Below are 21836 nucleotides of genomic sequence, written 5' to 3'. Positions count from 1 at the left end.
AAATGATCCGAATTCATCCTCTAAAGTGGGAAGTCAACAAATGGTATCTAAAACTAAGAACTCAAGAACTGGTAGTATAAGAACACTATTCAGAAATGTGAAGGTAAATATAAAACCAACCAGCTAAAATGATTGAAATTAGCTACTGTGTAAGATAAAAAAAGATGGGAGGGGTATGAGACTGATAATTTTGTAACAAGAACTGTAGAATTACGTTTCTCTTTATGTGCTAGTGATAAAAAATAAAAATTACATGTAATAGTAGGCCTAAAAAGTAAACCGCAAGTGTTTCAGAATAACAATGATTCCAAAGAGGACATACAGGTGGCCAAATGACACGTGAAAAGATGCTCAACATCACTAATCATCACAGAAATGCAAATTAAAATCACAAGGAGATATCACCTCACACCTGTCGGAATGGCCATCATCAATAATTCAAAAACAAGTGCTGGCGAGGATGTGGAGAAAAGGGAACCCTCGCGCACTGTTGGTGGGATTGCAAATGGGTGCAGCCGCTATGGAAAACAGTCTGGAGCTTCCTCAAAAAATGAAATATAGAACTATCTTATAACTCAGTGATTCCAATTCCACTTCTGGGTATTTATCTGAAGAAATCCAAAACACTAATTTGAAAAGATCTACGCACCCTTATGTTCACTGCAGCATTATTTACAATAGCCAAGATATGGAAGCGACCTAAATGCCTATCAACAGATGACTGGATAAAGAAAGGGTGGTACATACATACAATGGACTATTATTAATCAGTCATTAAAAAAGAATGAAATCTTACCATTTACCACAATATAGATGGACCTGGAAGATATTATGCTAAGTGAGATAAGTCAGACAGACAAGGACAAATAGCATATGATCTCGCTTGTATGTGAAATCTAAAGAACAAAACAAACAAACAAAATACAGTGATAGCCTTAAGTAAAAATAAACACTGAAGATTTGTGAGAAGCGTTAACATTCTAATGACTACACAAAGAGCTTCACTGCAGCCAAGAACGTGACCAAGCTTTCCATACGCAGTAGGTATTTAGTTAGAATGTATGTAACTCACTTTAAATTTAATGGAACATGTTATTACAAAGATTCCAATGAGCCATTTTTAAGGTTCAAATGATTTTGAATTTGGAATGAAAGTTTATACCTTAAAGTAAGTTTTGTCCAGATATACAAAGCAGTGGGTGGAAAGGGTTAGAAAAGCAATTATATCCCAGCTACCGTAACAGGCAGAAAACTGAATTTTCCTTCCACAGGAGTAATTCATTTGTGTGCCAGGAGATTAGATTTTACTACAGAAAGATGTGTACAAAATCTTACAAATAAGTGTCAGATATCTGGCTACAAAATAGCAAGTTTAAATAGGCAAGAGATGTGATGCAGGCCAGGCAGCCCAGACTCCACTTACAAGCTTGTGCCCCGACAGAACAGCAGTGAAGTCTAGCCGAAGCTTGATTTCATAACTTTAAAGGGTTTCAGAGACCAATCAACCATTTTTCTTGTATAAATGAAGTTTCACAATGAAGTAAAACGCTACGCTATAAATTCTAGAGCAATCTAAAATTACAAATGAAAGATAAAAGCAAGCCAAACACACCAATCAACTAATGAAAATAAACTTCTAATTAGTTTCAAACTTTGAGGAGAAACAGGTAAGGAATTAAGAAAACAGTGCGCTATTAAGAGATTTTTGCTATAAAAAATATATACATAGACACAAACACTCTGAGCTATGGCCCAGGGCTTCTCTATATCAAAGACTAGAAGTTTTTATACTGAAGGGACATTTGAGACCACGTCATCATACACTCATTTTACAGATGACAACAATGAGTTTCAGAGCAGTGGAGCATCTCATCAGTAGCCACACTAAGTACCTCCTACGATGCTGTACGTATATCACAAACATTGTTTAGAGTAATTACAAGAATCTCAAATAACAAAGAAAGTGTCTAAGTTCTACTTACGAAAGTAGGTAACTATATACACAAACATTTTTTTTAAATAAGTGTTCGAATTGGAAGAATTTTCTAATGCTCACTAAACAAAATTCATTTACACAAAATATCACGATGTCACAATTATTCCAATGAATTGATTTTTCACTATGAACCTACAGAAGCTGGACACTGAACCAATTATTTCTAACCATTTCATTACTTGATTTCACAACACCTCCACCAAGCTCCTAGAAGTACCGTGTGGCATACATTTACTTTAAAGTAGAAGCTAAGTTTAACTTGCTTTAAGAGTAGGTTTTGGGGGTTTTGATTTTTCAGAACTTTATAAAATCCTCTTCCAAGGACTAGAGACATCTTGTGAAGTCAGCCATGCCTCACACCCAGTTTTTGTTCACTTTCTCTTGTTTTGTAACTGTAACCACTTCGATTATAGGAATTTTAGGTAGTTTTATAGTTCTGTAATTTTCTAAGGGACAGAGACTCTGGGGAGTGAGTGCATGGTTTCTCTGATAAGACTGTATGCGATCATTCTAGTATAAGAATGTATTGTTCATCCACCAGGGGATGAGCACAGAAAGTCAGAGCCTAAGCAGGGTGAGAGAGCACCTACAATGGCTGAACACAGGATGCTGGGGCAGGGTGGAGTGTGTGCGCCCAGAGGAGGAGACCCAGAAAATAGAGCCAGGGCATGAGCAAGGAGAGGAAGGCACCTTCACAGTGAAGAGGGTGGCAGAAGAGATGGGAGACTGGTTAGGTACATGGGTATTGATTAAATACGCAACTATATTAAGTATAACAGAAACTAGGTTTCTCATTTCTGGAGAAGAGAATTAGAAATATGGAAGGGGGAACGCTAGGATGGACACTTTGGTGTTGACTGTGGTTTGGAGTTGAAGGTATCATGGCTTTCAGTAGATTAGATAGACAGATAGATGATAGGTTATGGATGGATGGATGGATGGATGGATGGATAAGTAGATAGAATACAGATAAATATGAATGGAAATGTATATATACGTATATACTACATATGTATATTATATATACACAAATGTCACACACACACACACACACACACACACACACACTCTGTTTGCCAAGAGTGACAGTGGTGACACCCCAAAAGCAACAATTATACCTAGTGCCCAGATCTTGGCTTCTAAACAGAATTTTCCACCAAAAGGAACCAGAGCTCCTCAGAGAAATAGCTAATTCCGTGGTTTGAGCAGGACCTCTCCTGCAGGATGAGTCAGCCTGGAGAGAAAAAACAAGTACTCACAAGTGATGGCGATATGTTAAAAAGACACAAAAACCAGATTAAAGGGGCTCTCAGTGGCCAAATTTGAGGAAAGTTGAACATCAAAAGAAATAGAATTCTAGGTCTGAATAAGATGGAATAAGGACATTTCCCTCCTTCTCTCTCACTGAACATAACTATAAAACATGGACTGACTGTATAGCTATGTGATGTCTCTGAAAAGAAAACAGCAGAGGGCAGAGTGGAGAAGAATACCAGAATTCAAAGTAACAGCAAACTGACGGTGAGTTCACCATTCTTTTCCTCTGGTACTCCCTGGCCTAAGTTAATGCAGCCAGAAACAAAGCAGTGAGCATCCTGGTGCAGATTGAGAAACCATCTCTAGTTCCAGCTTGAGCTGCTCAGAGACAGTGCAAAACTCCTGTTTTCAGTTTTAATTTTCTCTCTAACTTTTTGTTTAATTATTTAACTCTCTTCTGACCTAGACCCCAGGCAATTAATTCCATGGTAGCAAAAGCAATGGCAGCCAGGGGAAACTACAAGAGTTAAAACTTTGTGGGAGGGAAACCTTTCTCTCCACTTGGGGTGCTGCAGTTCCAAGAGAAACTTGGGAAAAACCCCGCTGCTTTTTTTTCTGTTTCTATCTTCCCACTGCTTGGCCCCAGATGCAGTACAACTGCATATATGGACAGTTACCAGGTGGAGCACTGAAAAGAGTAGCTCAAGAGAATCAGAAACTTCTAAGAAGTTAATGGAGAGAAAGGAGTTCAGGAAAAAAAAAAATCGTCAAGTTGTTGATAAAGACCTGGGCTCATCTCACAACCAGAGCAAGCATGGATCTGATCTTAATTACCATAGCAAAGATTCTGAAAACTGAACTAGAGAAAGACATCCACCAGGTGCCAGACTGACGAATGAGTGTTGTGTATGCAGGAAAAATCTGAATAGCACTGCAAAGCCTTTGAAAACTGAACTGACACTGGAACCGCAGTCTCTAGGAGACAATTTGAAAACTGTGCTGTGACTCTTTTAGGTTGATTACCTGCAAAAATAAAAATATCAACATTTTCACAAAATATATGTTAAGACCAAGAAGCTTAAAACATAATATTCAAAATGTCTAGGATACAATAAAAAATTACTGAATCTACGAAGACCCGTGAAAACTTCAACTTACATGAAAAAACAAAAAAGACAATCAACAGACGTTGGCAATGAGATGACAAAGAAATTGGAAATATCTGATAAAGACATTAAATCAGTTCTTATAAAATAGAACGTGCAATTATGAACACTCTCAAAACAAACAGAAAAATAGAAAGTCTCAGCAAAGAAACAGAACAGGGATCACTCAGCAAACTACAACCTGTAGGCCAATAGACTGTGAGCTAAAAATTGTTTTTACATTTTTGAAGGATTATTGAAAAAAATTATGCAACACAGCATGTATGTGATCCACAAAGGCTAAAATATTAACTCTCTTGTAATTTACAGAAAGTTTCCTAATCCCCGAAATAGAAAATATAAAGAACCAAATGGAAATGTTCAAACTCAAATATACAGTAAGGGAACAAAAACCCTCACTGGATGGACTCAGTAGCAGAATGCAAACGAAAAAGGAAAGAGACAGTAAACTTGAAAATAGACATCAACTCAGCAATTTGAAAAAGAGAGGAAAAAAATATTGGGGGGGGGGAAACAGCATCAAGTATCTGCAGAATTATAACAACAACCACAACAACAAAACAACAAAAAACTCAATTTAGCATTGTTAGTGTCCCAGAAAAGAGACAAGGTGTGGTACTAAAAAACATATTTAAGAAATAATGGCTTAATATTTCCCACATTTAGAGAAACATATGCACCTATGGATTCAAGAAATGTAGGATAGAAGTGATATCAGCAAGACAGCAAAATAGGTCTCAGCCCTTGCCCCGCATAGAAACACAGATTTAACAACCATTCATGGATGAAAATATATTTGTAAGAGTCCTCAAATCCAAGTAAGAGGTTCTGGTACTCTAGTGGAGCACAGATGTGAGAAAAGATGAATTTAAAAAACAGTAAGAGAAACAGTCTCACTTTACCTGCATCACCCGCCCTTCCAACTTGGCACAGCACAGTGCCAAGAGAGATCCCCTTGACCCATGAGTTTTCCAGTGGGGGAAAGAAAGAGCCTGAGTTTTCCAGTGGGGGAAAGAAAGAGCCATCAACCCCAGCAGCAGACCTGCCCACCCACAGACCCCAGCAGCAGGCCTATCCACTCACAGAACCCACCAGACAGGCCGACTATGGTTCCCACCAAGCAGCCGATTCAGAATCTCTGACCAAGCTTACTGGTGAAGGGCTTTCCCTGCTCAAGTTCGTCTGTAAAGACTGAAAAAAGTGACTGCTTCTTCAAATGTACACCGATACAAGGCTACAAGGATCACAGAGAATCAGGAAAATATGACATCGCCAAAGGAAAAAGTAAAGCTCCAGTAAGCAACCCAAAATAAATGGAGATCTACAAACTGCCTGACAAAAAAATTCAAAATAATTGTCTCAAAGAAACTTAGTGAGCTAGAGACCACATATAGATAACTAAATGAAATATGGAAAACAATATATTAAAAAATGAGTTAAATAGACAGAAACCATAAAAAAAGAAAGACACACATTCCGGAGCTAAACCATAAAAAAAGAAAGACACACATTCCGGAGCTAAAGAATACAATGACTGAGCTGAAAAATTCAATAGAGAGCTTCAACAGCAGACTCCATAAAATTATGGGAGTCCAGAAGAAGAAAAAGGGAAAATGGCAAAAAGCTTATTTAAAGAAATAATGTCTCAGCCCTTGCCCCACATAGAAACGTATGCACCTATGGATTCGAGAAGTTTAGGATAGAATAAAAAATAAAAAATTTCCCATATTTGTAGATAGAAGTGAATATGCAGATTCATGAAGCCCATGGGACCCCAATGAGGTTAAATCTAGAAAGGTCTAAGCCAAAACAGCCAAGCACGTGAGAGTATAAACATAGTGGTAAAGGTAAATACATGGACAAATGTAGAATAATATACAGTAATGGTATATTATAATATACAGTAATGGTAAACCACTTTAAATCCTAGTATAAAGGTTAAAAGATAAAAGCATTAAGAATAACTATAACCACAAACATTTGTTAATGAATATCCAATATAAAAAGAAATGGACAAAATGGAACAGATATAGAACATTCTATCCAACAGCAGCGGTACAGTCTTCTCAAGCACTACAAAGCATCCTCCAGGATAGATCATATATGGGAGGCCACAAAACAAGTCTCAGCATACTCAAGATAACAGAAATTATATCAAGTACCTTTTCTAACCACATAAAACTAGATATCGATAATAGGAGGAAAGTTTGAAAATTCATAAATACATGGAAATTAAACAACACACCTAAAAAACAATGAATCAAAGAAGAAATCAAAAGGAAAATTTAAAAAAATATCTTGAGACAAATGAAAATGCAAACAACATACCACCACAACTTACGGGATGCAGCAAAAGTAGTTCTAAGAGGGAAGTTTTATAGTGATATGCACATACATCAAAGAAAAAGGTGTATCTCTAATAAACAGCCTAACTTCACATGTCAAGGAACTAGGAAATGAAAAACAAAGTCCAGTGTTAGCAGAAGAAAGGAAATGATAAAGATTGCAGCAGAAATAAGTGAAATAGAGAATAGGAAAACAATAGAAAAGACCAACAAAATGAATTATTAGTTTTTGAAACTGTAAACACAATTGACAAAACTTTAATGACACTAACAAAATGGTAAGAAAAAGAAAGACTCAAACAAATACAATAATAAATGAAAGAGGAGACATTACAAATGATACTCAGAAAGACAAAGGCTCGTAAGAGATGGTGAATTTATATACCAACAAACTGGATAACCTAGAAGAAATGAATGAATTCCCAGAAACATGCAACATACCAAGACTAAGTCATAGAGTCAAGGTAAGAGTGTGGAAGTGTTCTAGGCTGAAAGAAATTAGAGACCAGGTACAGTTCTACATGGAATCCATTCTGTATAAAGGACAGTACTGGGAAACTTGAAGGCAGTCTCTGGGCAAAGGGTATACAGTTCTTTGAACTATTCTTATAACATTTTCATAAATATGAAATCATTTTAAAATTTTTAAAGCCGAAAAGAGTACCTAGAACATAGCTGGCAACATACGAATATTTACTGAATTCAGTTCTACATTATAACATAGAATCTGGGGAAAAACTAAAACCTATTTCACAAATAGGTACAATTTATGGAGTCATGGGAACATTCTCCCCGACATCCAAATATATCTTTGTTATCAACTCCCTCCGTGATAGTGAATACTGAAGTAGCCATAAGCACTGAAATAGGGAAGAAAGAATGGAAAATGGAGATAAACTGGAAAAATAAAAACTTATAGACTCTGGAATTTTGAGGGGATCCAGTCTGGGAAGCAGGCTTTATTTATCCTATCCAATCTCTCACACCTCCAAATCCCTATATAGAAAAATACTACGGCAGTGATATGATCAACTGCTGTCAACCTTGTCGACAGAGAAATAAACTCGTATTTTCTTTCTTTCATCACATAGCATAAAATATGAAGGAAATATTATCAAAATGGTTTGACAATAAAAGAGAAAGCAAAGAAACTTTAAGAAAAAAAACCCATGTTGCTTTTTTAAACACCCTTTCTAGTACAGAACAAAGGAAGTAAAATATTTCAAAGATCAGCTAAGTGGAACTGATAGCAAATATAATCTCTAAAGAGCTACACAAAGTGGCAATAATTCTTCCTAAGACTTGATATAACATATTTTCAAACTCTTGAAGAATAAATGGAGAAATTTCACTCACCATTTTAGGGAGCCTTATCAACATATCTTTGCAGCGCAGGATGCATGAAGATGCTCTTGGAAAATCATCTTGAGCAACTGCCTGGGAAAGTGAAAAATAATGCCAATAACTGGTGAAAATGAAATAACAAGCCGTTTGTCTACGAGTCAATTTTAACGTATTTTAACTGGTGTTTAAAAGCCTTAATTTGTCTTCCAATTCTTTTAGCAACACTAGTTGGTCTAGCTGAACATAACAGTCAGCTCAAAATACTGAGAAATAATGGCAAGAATCTTGGGTAACATGGAGCTGACAATGAATGACTGGGAGTCATGCATCTTTCTGGAAATGCTGAAACCAGTGTACGATCTTATTATATCATGGTATAATGCTGTGTCTAATAGATGCTTCCCCAGCGTGAATAGTTTTTGCATTTGTCTGCATATTAGAAAATAGCAGTTTGTCATCCTAAAACAGGCCCGCAATAACCTCGCACTGTGAACTGCTGTGGTCGTCTGCTATGAAAGGCAGTTTAGTGCAATCTCATCCTGGAGCCAGAAGAGCTACTCTGATTTTTATTATGTATAACCTTGAACCTTATGCTCTCATGGCTTCGGGTTCCTCATCCATAAAATGAGGGTGCTGTACCAGCTTATGTCTAAGATTCCTTTCGGTTCTGTCATCGTATGACCGAACACCCTCAACTGAACAAAAACATCAATCTCACATTACTTAGGAACTTGTCGAAGAGGCTTGTTTTAGCCATTTAAGAATTTAGCTGACAAGGCACAATTTTAAAAAAACCATGGACATATACAAGAAAATAATTTAATAAAGTACATTGTAGAGAAAAAAATCCTTACATTTGCTATTTTTTCCCTCTATTCTTGTGCTTTACATGAGAAAATAACTGAGTAGACAAAAGATAAAAAACATAAAAAGCCAACTTCTCTCTAGTTTTCTCCTCTAGCTTTCTGCTAACTACTAAGCTTGACATCGTACTGAGTAGATAGTGTCCTCTAAGGCTTTAATACTAGATTATGTTAAAGGAGAAAATAAATCGTAAACACGAGAACCTCAATAAGCCAAATCTCAATTATCTACAGAGATAATAAAATAATATTCCCATCTATACAAATAAATGTTTAATACTTGCTGACTGACTCATTCATTATTCAAGGTAGAGAAAATCTTATAAAAAAGAAGTGCTCAGTGATAAATGCCATGATGACGCTTTCTGTTCTAATGTAAAACAATATAAGCCTTTAATGGTCAAAAAATCCATCAAGTATCTATCATGAATCGGATTTTACCTTTTAAGACATCAAAGCTCTAATAATTCAAACTAGTTTTGAAATTTTATTCATCACGTAGGGCCAGAAATCCCAAAAGATAGAGAATTCAGGCAAAGAAATCTTAAGAAAAGGCAGCACAATGTGTACTGCTCTAGCAACATGTGGTCAACATAGGACCAGTAGAGCCTTTTGGAACACATTCCCAGGTCCCACCACTTGGAGAGTCTGATTCGTTAGGTCTGGAATGACACCCAGCCTGTGCGGATACAGTGAAAAGACTATGGGTTTTGGATTCCCAGCTTTTCCATTTCTTTGCTCAGTGAACTTTGGCAAGTCACAACCTCTTTGAGCCTCAATTTCCTTAAATGTAAGATAGGGATAGTAATGTCTACCACATTTGTGTGCCTTTCCCTACCAACCCAGCCCACAATGATCTCCCTCTCCTTTTCCTGTACTCATACAGCACTTGTCTAAACCTATGTCTCTCAATCTTTCATATCTTATATATGACTATCACTCTTTTTGGGGGGACAAAGAGGTCAGAGAGAGATCACAGGAGAGCAGATTCATTCGTACAACCTATACTTACGTGTTATCTATGATGTGTCAGATACCATGCTAGATGCTGATAATGTAAAGTTTAATTTTTTATGTTACTGCTTTTTTAACTAGTAGGAGAGATAGTGGACCAGAGCCCTTGGTATTACAGAGAAAGTGGGATTTCAACACGGTTAGCATCGCCAGGCTACCCTCCGGCATAGTCTTTACGCATAAGTTCATGGCTCCAACCCTCATGTGACCCTCTCGGCTTCTACAAGTGGTTTTACCCTAGTAAAGGGGGAAGGGACAGAAGCAAAACAGATGACCCTTGCATTGACAGAGGATATAGAGAGCAGAAAGAGGCACTGCCAATAGACAACGAAAATGGGGAATTAGGAGAAACCCCAAGATCTACAATTACTTCTACAATGCTAAAATATTACAGGTGGATTATCTGTGCCACAAGGGCAAACAGAAGACTATCCACCACCTTGCAGGTGTGTATAGAGATTGAGGAAAAGTAAATTCTTAACCATCGTTATGAAGACCACATGACCACTTTAGACAGTCTGTGCCACACCTGATCTATGCCACTCATTTGACCCTTATATTTTCCTTTTTCCATTTTTTAAATGAATTTATAGCCTAACTTCCAAACTAACTTATAATTTTCTTGAAGAAAATGACCATACCTTATAATCGCACTTACATAGCACTGAACACTGCATGTAGATAATTTATCTGTACCATTCTTATAGTACTTTATTCTTTCTGTGTTGTATATGCATTCTTTATCTCACCAACCAAACTATAATCTCCTTGAAGATATGTGATTATTTGCATTCCCCCCAACAAAGCCTAGCATAGTACTCTGTTCACAGAAGATACTCATTGTCTGTTGAATAATAAAAAAATAAGTGAATAAAGTTATCTAACCAGTTAAATGGTAAGTGACTAGAGAAAGAGAAGGGCTATAAAGATCTCTAAGAATATCTCAGGAGCTCTATGTGTCTAATTTTCTGCCAATACCATATTATTTCAGTTATTATAGTTGCACAGTATAGTTTGAAATCTGGGAATGTGCTATTTCCAGCTTTGTGCTTTTTTTCCTCAAGATTATTTTGGCTACTTGGTGTCTTTTGTAGTTCCATACAAATTTTAGGATTTTTTGGTTCCGTTTCTGTGAAAAATGCCACCAGTATTTTGATAGGGGTTGCACTGACTCTAGGGATTGCTTTAGGTAATATGGACACTGTAACAATGTTAATTTTTCCAATCCATGAGCCCAGAATATCTTTCGTAACTATTATTCATCATAGTATCAGAAGCCCTATCTAGAGCAATCAGGCAAAAAATAAACAAATAAAAGGCATTCGAATTCCAAAAAAAAAGAGAAAATTATAAAGCTGCCACTATTTACAGATGATGTGACTTTATATATAGAAAACCCTGAAGACTCCACCAAAAAGGTATCAGAAATAAACAAAAACAGTAAAGTTGCAAGGTACAAAAATCAATACACAAAAATCTGTTCTGTTTCTATACACGAACAATGAAAAATCAGAAATTAAGAAAACGATCGCATTTATAATTTCAACAAAAAGAATAAAATACCTAGGAATAAATTTAACTAAGGAGGAGAAAGACCTATACACTAAAAACTATAAGACATTGTTGAAAGAAATGGAAAAAGACATCAAAAAATGGAAAGATAGTTTCTTCGTTTAAAAAATAAGAAGGAATTAAATAAAACCTAAATAAATGGGAAGCCATCCCATATTTATAGGTCAGAATACTTAATATTTTTAAGATAACAATACTCCTCAAATTGACCTATAGTTTAAATGCTATCTCTATCAAAATTTCAGCTGCCTTCTTTGCATAAATTGAAAAGCTTATTCTAAAATTCACATGAAAGTGCAAGAGGCCCAGAATAGTCAAAATAATCATGAAAAATAACAAAGCTGGAGGAATCACACTTTCTGATTTCCAAAACTCACTACACAGCTACTGTAATCAAGACAGTGTGGTATTGGCATAAGGACAAACAAACAGATCAATGGAATAGAATCAAGAGTCCAGAAATAAACTCCCGCATTTATGATGAATTGTTTTTTGACAAGGGTGCCAAGACCATTCATTCAATGGGGAAAGAATAGCCTTTTCAACAAATAGTGCTGGAACAACCGGATAGCCACATGCAAAAGAATGAAGTTAGACCCCCATCTCATGCCATAATCGAAAATTATCTTGAATCGGATCATAGATTTAAATATAAACTATAAAACTCTTACATATGAAGAAACTGGAGACTTCATACACTGCTGGTGAAGTCTAAAATGGTTCAAACCACTGTGGAAAACAGTCCAGCAGTTTCACAAAAAGTTAAACATGGAGTTACCATGTTATACAGCAATTCTACTCCTAGGTAAATATCCAAGAGAAATAAAAACATGTACACACAAAAATCTGTACATGAATGTTCACAGTAGAATTTTTCATAACAGCCCCAAACTGAAAACAACTCAAATATTCTTCAATGGATGAATGGATTAAAAAAAATTTGTGGTATATCCACAGAGTGGAACACTACTTGGGAATAAAAAGATGAAGTACTGATACATGCTACAACATGGGTTAACCTTGAAAACATGCTAAGTGAAAGAAGCTAATCACAAAAGAATACTTATTGTATGATTTCATTTATATGAAATGTCCAGAACAGGTAAATCTAGAGAGACAGAAAGTAGATTAGTGGTTGGTAGGACTGGCTTCAGGAGGAAAGGGGAGCGACTGGTCATGGGTAGGGGGTTTCTTTTCGGAGTGATGAAAATATTTGAAACTTAGGTTGAGGCAAAGATTGTGCGATTCTGTGAATATGCTAAAGCCATTGAACTATACATTTTAAATGTATGAATTTTATAGTATGTGAACTATATATCAATAAACAATTAAAAATAACAATTATACTAGATGACGTTTACAGAATTACATAATTACAGAGTGCAAATTCATCACATTTGTCAACTGAAAATGCACATCTAACTGTAGTGAGAAAAGGAAGAAACTCAAAAGGCAAACAGAGGTGAAGTACAACTTTGAACACTGATAGCAGCAGACTTTTAGAAAACATAAGCAAACGAGCCAGAACGATTGCAAATGAGAAGGTTCATTTCAGGCAAATATTTTAGGCAGACTATGAACAGAAGAGAGTCACAAACAGACAAGTGTCTCAAGTAGAGGCTACTGCCATATACAAATGACAGACATTACATGCAGTTGATAAAAACGATGTTTAGTTATATATCGGCCTTTCTAACCTCATCCATCCTCACAGAGACATCAATCACCATCGGTTATGCTACCTTCAGACACAAAACAGAGACTTAAAGAAAGGTCAAATATAATCTTATAGACGGCAGATGACACCTGACCTTCTTCTAATAGGTTACGTCTCATCATTTTTGCATTTACATAAACAAAATGCCTCACTGTGAGGCCCTGGTGACTGTGATACGTACTGACTCTGCCTGGTGAGACAGCACTTTGAAAAGGTCCCTCTCCACCGCAGTCTTCTGCGTAGTCAGGTGAGCCTCAGTGGAGCTCTTCTGCATTATTCTGCCATATATTTGCTCCAGACCCTGGGAAATGAAACCACAATACAATGTAATAATGAAAATCACCACGGCTGTTACTAATAATTGCCACAGCTAAAAATCAATGGCAACTTACAGCCATGGCAGCTTGAAAAAATTCATCGGCGACCACAGGATTTCCTACATCCACCCACCCTTTTCCTGTTTTCATATTCATCTGGAAGAGAGAAATTAGAAAATAAATTTTTTAAAAATCACACCTCCAAACTGGCTGAGGAGGGTATTGGAGAAAATATTTAATTTTCTGTCCATATTCAGTAGTGTAATCCACAGAAAAGAAAAAGGTAACAGTCGGCATTCTTTGGCACGTGGGTATCAGAGGGGAAGGGAAGAGGGGAAGATGAAGAGGGTAAAAGAGGTCAAACATATGGCGACAGAGGAGATCTGACTTTGGGTAGTGAGCACACAATGGACTATACAGATGATGTATTACAGAATCGTACACCTGAAACATATAATGTTATTAACCAATGTTGCCCCGATAAATTTAACTTTTAAAAAGATTTTATTATTATTATTATTATTATTATTATTATTATTATTATTGACTGAATTGTGTCCCCTCCCCAAAAAATATGTATGTTGAGTCCCTAACTCCCAGTACCTCAGAATGTGACTATTTGGAGACAGGGTCTTTAATGGGGTTGACAGAGTTAAAAGGAGCTCATTAGAGTGGACCTTAATCCAATCAGACCGGTGTTTTTGTAGTGGGAAATGTGGATACACAACAAGTCACCAGAGATAAACACAAACAGCAAAGACCATATGAAGATACAGACAGAAATCAAATATCTGCAAGCCAAGGAGAAAGGCCTCAAAAGAAACTAAACCTGCCAACACCCTGATCTTGGACTTCTAGCCTCCAGAACTTTGAGAAAATAAATCTCTGTTGTTTAGGCTATGCAGTCTGTTGTATTTTGTTATGGCGGCCCTAGCAAACTAAAACAGTGATACAAGCATATATATGATTAAGATACACGGAGATAACCAGAAGTGAAAACAGAAATGGCTATGAATGATATCCTCAAAATGAGAAAAGACATCTGCACGACGCAATTCACTGCAGCACACGAATGTCCATCGAAGAGGAATATAATAAGGTATGTGCAGCTGTTGAATATTATGTAGGTATAAAAAACGAGGAATATCTCTTTACACTGCTATGGAGTGATCTCTAGGATATAATGTTAAACGGGACTTTAAAAAAGGTGGAGAAATAACTATACATGGTGTCAGGTGGGTGCAAGACTTATCGGGGGGATCGCTTTGTAAGTTATATAAATGTCTAAGCACTATGCTGCACACCTGAAACTAATATGTTACTGAATGTCAACTAGAATTAAAAATTAAAATTAAAAAAGGATAAACAATAAAATAAACAAAAGAGTCAACTACTGAGACAGGAAAAAAAACAAGGTAGAGAGAACAAAGATAGAAGGTCAACTTATCTGAACATACCTCCGTTAGTAGATTTGACTTCAGAGCCATGTATATATTTTCCATAATTATAAAATAAAATTCAATCAACAAGGGGGAAAAAGCAATTGCTAAAAATCCAAAGCAAATAGAAAAAATTTGAACTTAACTATGTATGAAGTTGATAGCTTAATCAAAGAGAAAGAAATTATTTCAAGTAATTGGAAAACAACCTTTAATAATATTAAACAAAGTTTTGACAGTACATCCCTAATGGATTACGTCCTAAGGATAAAAGTTCAAAACGTTCTTGACAAAATTGAACCTGAATCAACTCAAGCTTCTAAATCTACTAGTACAGGGAAAACGGGATAGAGGACTACAACATTAAATGATACCGTGAGCATGCAGTCATCTGAATCCAAAATTTAGGAAACTCTATAGGACGAACGACCTGGTTTCTTCAAGAAATAAATTTAATCAACACATTTGTTTTAAATGGAGGGAGAGAAATGTAGATTAAAAGAGACATATTAATAAAACACAAGGTGTAGACTTTCTTTAATCCTGATTCTAAGAAACCATCTGGAGGAGGAGAGAGGGAGAAGAAGCAGGGCAGGCAGGGCAGGAGGTGCTGTATATTTATGATTTTAGAAAAAAACCTTTGTTAAATTTTATCGAGTGTCATCATGAGTACTGGGTCTGTTTGAATAAAAAAGATATCTTATCATTTGGAGACACGTATGGGTAAAATAATGTATTTTGGATTTGTTTCAAAATAATCCATGGGGCTGGAGGTTTCCTGTTGGAGGAGCTAGAGAACAAACAGGAGCGGTCATGTGTTGAAGAATACTTTAGCTGAGTGATGGGTGAATAGGGGAATCCACAGTCTTACTTGTTTTGTGTATACATTGGAGATTTTCAATGAATATTGTTTTAAAACACTGGAAAAATATTCTCCACTGAAAAAACATACTTGCCTCTGGGGAGGGAGATGGAGTAGGGAGGGATGGAGCGGAGAACTATTCCTTTTATTACTTTCATTAATTTTCATAAATCCTGAATTATAAGTTCGATACTTAGTCTGCTGAATCACTATAGTAACAACTATAACGCTGCCGAGACCTTCACTGTAATCGATGCAGGAATCATAAAAGGAACCTGGGTAGGCCTGAGGGCATAACCCCCTCGGGTTTACGCTAACTGCATCCATCTTCATAGGCACGCCGACTGTCTCATCACACCTGCACTCTCTCCTCGTTCATTTAGGACTCACCAAAACGTGTCTTCGAATACCTTCTTCCGAAACAGCTAAGCTTTCACACATACACACCAACCTGCAAGCAACATGCCGTACTGCAAAACAGTAATTAGACACTCATAAACACAAAATAGGCATTCTCCTTTTATATACACCTCTAAAGAGAAAAGAGGAGTGAAACGAAACAGATTTTACTGTTAAAAATAAGAGTTTTAAAGGCTTTTTAAAAAAACAATTATCAAAAGTAAATGGCCTGAAATTTATCAAATGAATCATTTGCTTAATGCTCCAGTCAAACAGATACTTAATTTTCAAATTTAAATTTCTGCAGGTCGTAAACCCCAAAGACCCACTAGATACCTGGTGCTCCATGACACTCTCGTATGTACCGTGCTGGCAGCACGGTAATTCTGAAACTACTCGACATCTGACAAAATTTCTGAACACCACGATAGTTTAGATTATTCTAAAATTGGAACTAAGTACATTCTTTGCTGTAGATAATGTAAAAAAAGTTCTTAAAGTATAACTTAGAGAATTCAGTTATCTTCATGATACAGTTCATTTCCCCTGAAAAGAGGAAAGTTTTGAATAACTGTAACCCCTTTGTTTGTGTAGTTTCTTTCATCATAAAACACAGCCGACTTTTTAAAAGATGACTTTACATGTAACTAAACTAGCTGCCTTGATGTTAGATCTCAGCAGCCCTTGATAGTACCTATGCTGCTCAAGCTAATACCATTTTTAATTAATATTCAATTGAAAAGAGATCTGCCCAGCTGAAATTACAGTGTAATTGAAGTAGTCAGGTCTTTATTATCCATCATGAAATGTCAAATCTATTCATCCCTTAACAAAATTAATTTGTTTCTGAAAAGAAAAACTTTCGGTAAGACAACTTATAATCTTATTTACACTGTCTTCATTTCCAGTTTTTATAAAGTTTCTTTTATTTTTTCCAAAGTGTACTAACCCTTCAGTGTTCTCGAAGATCCTGATCATTCAATTACTTCCCCACTCCAAAGACACCTTCAGTCCCTCCCTCTCGATTTACTCCTTTCCTCTCTACCTTCCAACACATCCACCACCCCCACTAGAAAACAAACCAACCCCACTGCGCTTCGAGCCTCCATCCCATTTCTCCTCTTCCGTTCACTGGCAAACTTCCAGAATTGAATGGTCTGTCCACTACCTCTCCTTTCTTGCTACTTACTCCTCTCCTTAAGTCCCTGCCATGTTATTTGCAACGTTACCGCTTTACTGAAACTGCACTACCAAGATCACCTTCCCTGACTTCAAAGCAACATTTCACAGTAGTCATGGCCATTTTGAATACCTCCTTGGACTCACTCGATCCCGGTCCAGCTCTGAGCGGTGTCCCTCTGTGGGAAATGTCATAGTCGAAGAACTCTGCTCCCATCCCCACATTCTCGATCCAGCTGTTTATAGTTATCACCACCAAGGCCACAGGCCAAAGGCGGCAGTGGCCGAGACAGAACACTACTGCAGTATAAAGATGTTTCCCTGGTTGCTGTCCTCTACCCCTGTCTTCTCAGCAGCCCGCTCTGGCCCCTCTAGATCGCACGCATCTCGGCAGGCTGCCGACTGACTCCTTACAACTGCCTGACTCTGCTCTGTCCACAGCTTGATATTTGAATTGACTTTAGACAATACATAGTGCTGTATCCTCTGGCATTTGTGAATTCCCCGTTTTTTTTGTTCATTTAGCTTTAATCCATTCCTTCCCAGATCCTCAAGATTAATGTATGCCTGAGATTTTTGTTCTGGAGTCTTACCTTGTCCCTTTCACCTACCGCCCACCATAACATGCTATGTCAACACTGTAAGGAATCTGTACTCGATAAATACACAGTGAATCTCCTCCAGAATATTTTCGCTGTCCTCTCTGGTCTCCTATCCTTGCTCTTTTTCTTCCCATTTCTGGAAGAGTCAAGGTTAAAATCTCGCTACTGTGTTCTCTCAGCACCACTGGTATGCATGAGGATTCCTGAGAATTTTTTTTCAAACTACAGATATGCCCAGGTTTCATCATAAATCTATTAAGTCAAAACCACCAATAGTGGGACCTAGGCATCTGTATTTTAACAGGCTCCATAGGTGACTCTCATTTATATCAATATTTAAAAACTATTGCTCTTTATTTTCTCCCTCACAGAACTCGACGACACTTGTGGCTTCAACAATCACCTCCAAGTGAATAACTACCAAATCTATAGGCAGCTTGACCCTTTTCTTATCTCTCCAACCTTACTGTCACCTCAATCAGGTCTAAAACTCAAATTTACAAGTCATTCCTCTATTTCTGGATTTCTTATTTTTGCTCATTGTTCCATAATTCTTCCCAATAATAAAAATTTGTACCTTGTAAATCTTGATGATTTTTTTTTCATCACATGACATAATCTACACACTGAATTTGTTCATAAGGAGAAAAAATAACTTCCAATCAACATACTTTTGGAATAAAACTCTTTAAAATCAGAGGCTTCCTGCACCACATCCTGTTTTCTCCAGAATTTTAAAAGTACCGTACACATAATAAGCACCCAAACGTCTGATTAAGAAGTGCTACACGCACAGGGTCAGCACACTGAGCAAGTCCTAGGGCTGCAGCTTCCACTTCACCTACCAGATCTCTGCTACTTGACAAGCGGTGAAACACTACCGGAACAATGCTGGTCCCACGATGTGCAGAACGGTAGGTGTTTAGAATTGATGCATTTTAATATCGCTCAGTTCACCTGTGTACTAAGTCTCTCTACAGATAAATGTCTAACTTTTCCCTCCCCATAACTATAGGATCTAAGGCTCCTAGGAGCCATAATATCAACATTTATCTGACTTAAAGAGATAGAACTGTTCTCAAAATATCCTACTAGAAGAATGGACTAATGAGTAACTATATTGTTGACACTAATTACCCTACACCTACATGAAAGTTGTATACAATTGGGTTCATACTCATAAAGATAAATACTTAGTAATAAATTCTACTGTTGCATACAGACAAAATTCAATTGTCTTTACAAAGCCGAGTGGTCCAGAGACCGCTTCAATGTATCCTTTGTTTTGTCGCCTCAATGTATCCTTTATAATTGGACGATATCATTTCCCAAATTGCATTAACTGTCATCATCCTTGCTAGAACTCAGCAACTCTCAGCACACTAGACCCTGCCCATTTAGGTAAAGCATTAGAACTCTCCCAGTGAACCACATTTAATGAATGCGTCCAAGCGGATGACTTCGGTTTTGGGTTTTGCTTTGTTGTTGTTGTTTGCTTTCACAGGTAGAAAAAAAACTTCTCTAACTTTTCTCAGTAACTCAGTCCAATGTTCATCAACTAACCTCATTAGGAAACTATTCTTTACAGATTTTTAAATTTAAATCTCTTTCATAGCAACATTTTTCTTTCCATTATTAATGGAGAGAGGAAACAACTCCTTGATGGTCCTTCAGAATCCAGATCATCTATTCTCCAGAGAAAATGATCCGTGTTCTTTAATGTTTCCTCAAGTTCTCATTTCCACATCCTTTAATTATCTTTGCTATTCACCACCAGACTATTTCTTGCAATGATGCTTTTAAACTTTATTAAGATGGAGCTGATTTCTGAAAAAATCATAAAACTGAGGGAGGCTGTTTGCTTGACAAAGCATGCTTACGGGTTGTTTTCCTTAGTCTTGTTTTAACAAATTTCTATGTGAAAAGTGGTCAAAATATTATTTAAACTGCAGGAACATAACCTGATGTATAGTATTTCTCACAATATGAATCACGAAATATATACATACATTTAGCTTTCTGGTCGTCATTTATAACCAAATTTACTTTCTTGGTAACTGCCCAATTCCACAGGTTTATTGCCATTTCTTCAACCTGGACAAGAGAAACATTTTCTTAGCCTGTTAAAATACCGTCCCTCTCCAAAGATATATTCTTTCTTGCATGTCGTATGCTTATGTGACTATTGTGCATCATTTACAGGACCTCGATAACCTAATCACATTCTACCTTTCCTCCCCTAAACTTACCCAATGTTAAGTTTGATTATCTAATGCTGTCCCACAAACACAACTTGTTCATTCCTATCTACGCACCTTTATACTCGTACTGGTGGCTCTTGATAGATATACCTTCTCCCATTCCCTTTATGTAACTAAAACCCAGGTCAGTCTCACCAGGAACATCCGTGAAGCCTTCAGCAACCACTACAGTCTACACTGATCTCTATCTTCCTTGAATTTCTATATTCATTAAGTTTCACATAATTGAGCAATTATGCTATTTTGTATCATTTATTCCTTAATTATTTGTTTTATTTTTGTTTCCCAGCTAGGCTCCTTGATATCAAAGTTCACGTGTCATACAACTTATACAGCACTCAGAGTACCTACCAGAGGGATAAAGAAAGAATACAAACTCAAATAATAAAATTTGCTGTTCTATTTACGTTTTGCTCTACAGATTAGGGGACAAAGTTTCTAGCAGCTTCTTTTGGTGTATATCTTTCTATCACATGGAACCTAGTCGACTAGATGTAAAAATAAATCAAGCTCATAGTGTCTCAAGGATAAAATGAAAACACAAAAATGTGTAATTTAGGACCGGCTGGTTTCTGGCAGAGACCTCTGAAGAAAATAATTCATCCTGGTTGGTACTATTGCTGCAAACCAGTATGGCATAGCTTTGGCCTAAGTCTCCCAGGGTGACTAGACAGAAGCCCTATACCATTATCTTAGAATAAACATATTGGTAGTAATATGACTAAGAGGAATACTAACTGGACAAACGAAAAAAAAAGTTTATGTACGATAAAGGTGCACAATTATATTTTAGTTTTAATTATTTTCTCTAAGTGTCACTCTTCTCACAGTTCTAAATTTTTCTGATGCACTTCCCTTTAAACACATCATTCCACATTGCTATCATTTCACTAACGAGTCTGGGGCTAATTCTCATGCTCATCTCTATCTCTCTCACATAGTATCCCCATGCCACAGCTGACCTAATGATGACTTTCACATGAAGAATTATTTGATTTGTTTCATCAAAAACACATGGAGTTAATATTTGGCTCCAAATTTCCCAGAGGAACAAATGTTATTTAGGGGGAAAAATAAACATCCAGTGTAAAACAACATAAAGAAGCTGCCATTTTTGGTATTTTGGAAAGCAATTTGACAATGTTAAAAAAAAAAGGCAAAAAATGTTCATATCTTTTGATACACTAATTGCTTTTCTAAGACGCTATTTTTCCTATGGATACAATCCAAAATGTTGAAGGGATGATATTTGCACTTAACAGTGTTCCTCACATCATGTAAAATTGGGAACAATACAAATATCAATAATAAAGAAATATATAGATGAATTATGAAAAAATGCACTATATGGAATATTATTCAGCCGTTTAAAATAGTGGTCATGCAACATGGAAGAAATGGATGAATTCCTAGAAATGTACAATCTTCCAAGGTTCGAACAGGAAAAATCAGAAAATCTGAATAGACCAACAACTGCTAACAAAATCAAATCAGTAATCAAAA

At 36.6% G+C, this 21836-nt stretch overlaps 1 protein-coding gene across 1 annotated transcript in view; it reads right to left on the bottom strand.

Moving 5' to 3' along the window:
* The window catches only part of TEX11 (testis expressed 11), a 131236-nt gene that overhangs the window by 92207 nt on the left and 17193 nt on the right, over positions 1–21836 (bottom strand). Inside the window, exons 3-7 of the mRNA XM_023537447.1 lie at positions 20082–20166; positions 16283–16362; positions 13667–13747; positions 13456–13575; positions 8121–8201 (exon numbers count right to left, since the gene is read on the bottom strand). Of these exons, the coding sequence (XP_023393215.1) occupies positions 8121–8201; positions 13456–13575; positions 13667–13747; positions 16283–16362; positions 20082–20166 (447 nt within the window). The remainder of the gene's footprint in view (positions 1–8120; positions 8202–13455; positions 13576–13666; positions 13748–16282; positions 16363–20081; positions 20167–21836) is intronic.

The sequence above is a fragment of the Pteropus vampyrus genome, unplaced genomic scaffold (genome assembly GCF_000151845.1).
Source record: "Pteropus vampyrus isolate Shadow unplaced genomic scaffold, Pvam_2.0 Scaffold191, whole genome shotgun sequence".
In the NCBI taxonomy this organism is placed as follows: Eukaryota; Metazoa; Chordata; class Mammalia; order Chiroptera; family Pteropodidae; genus Pteropus; species Pteropus vampyrus.
The sequence above is the reverse complement of the archived record's forward strand: the minus strand, read 5'-3'. Positions and strand labels throughout refer to the sequence as shown.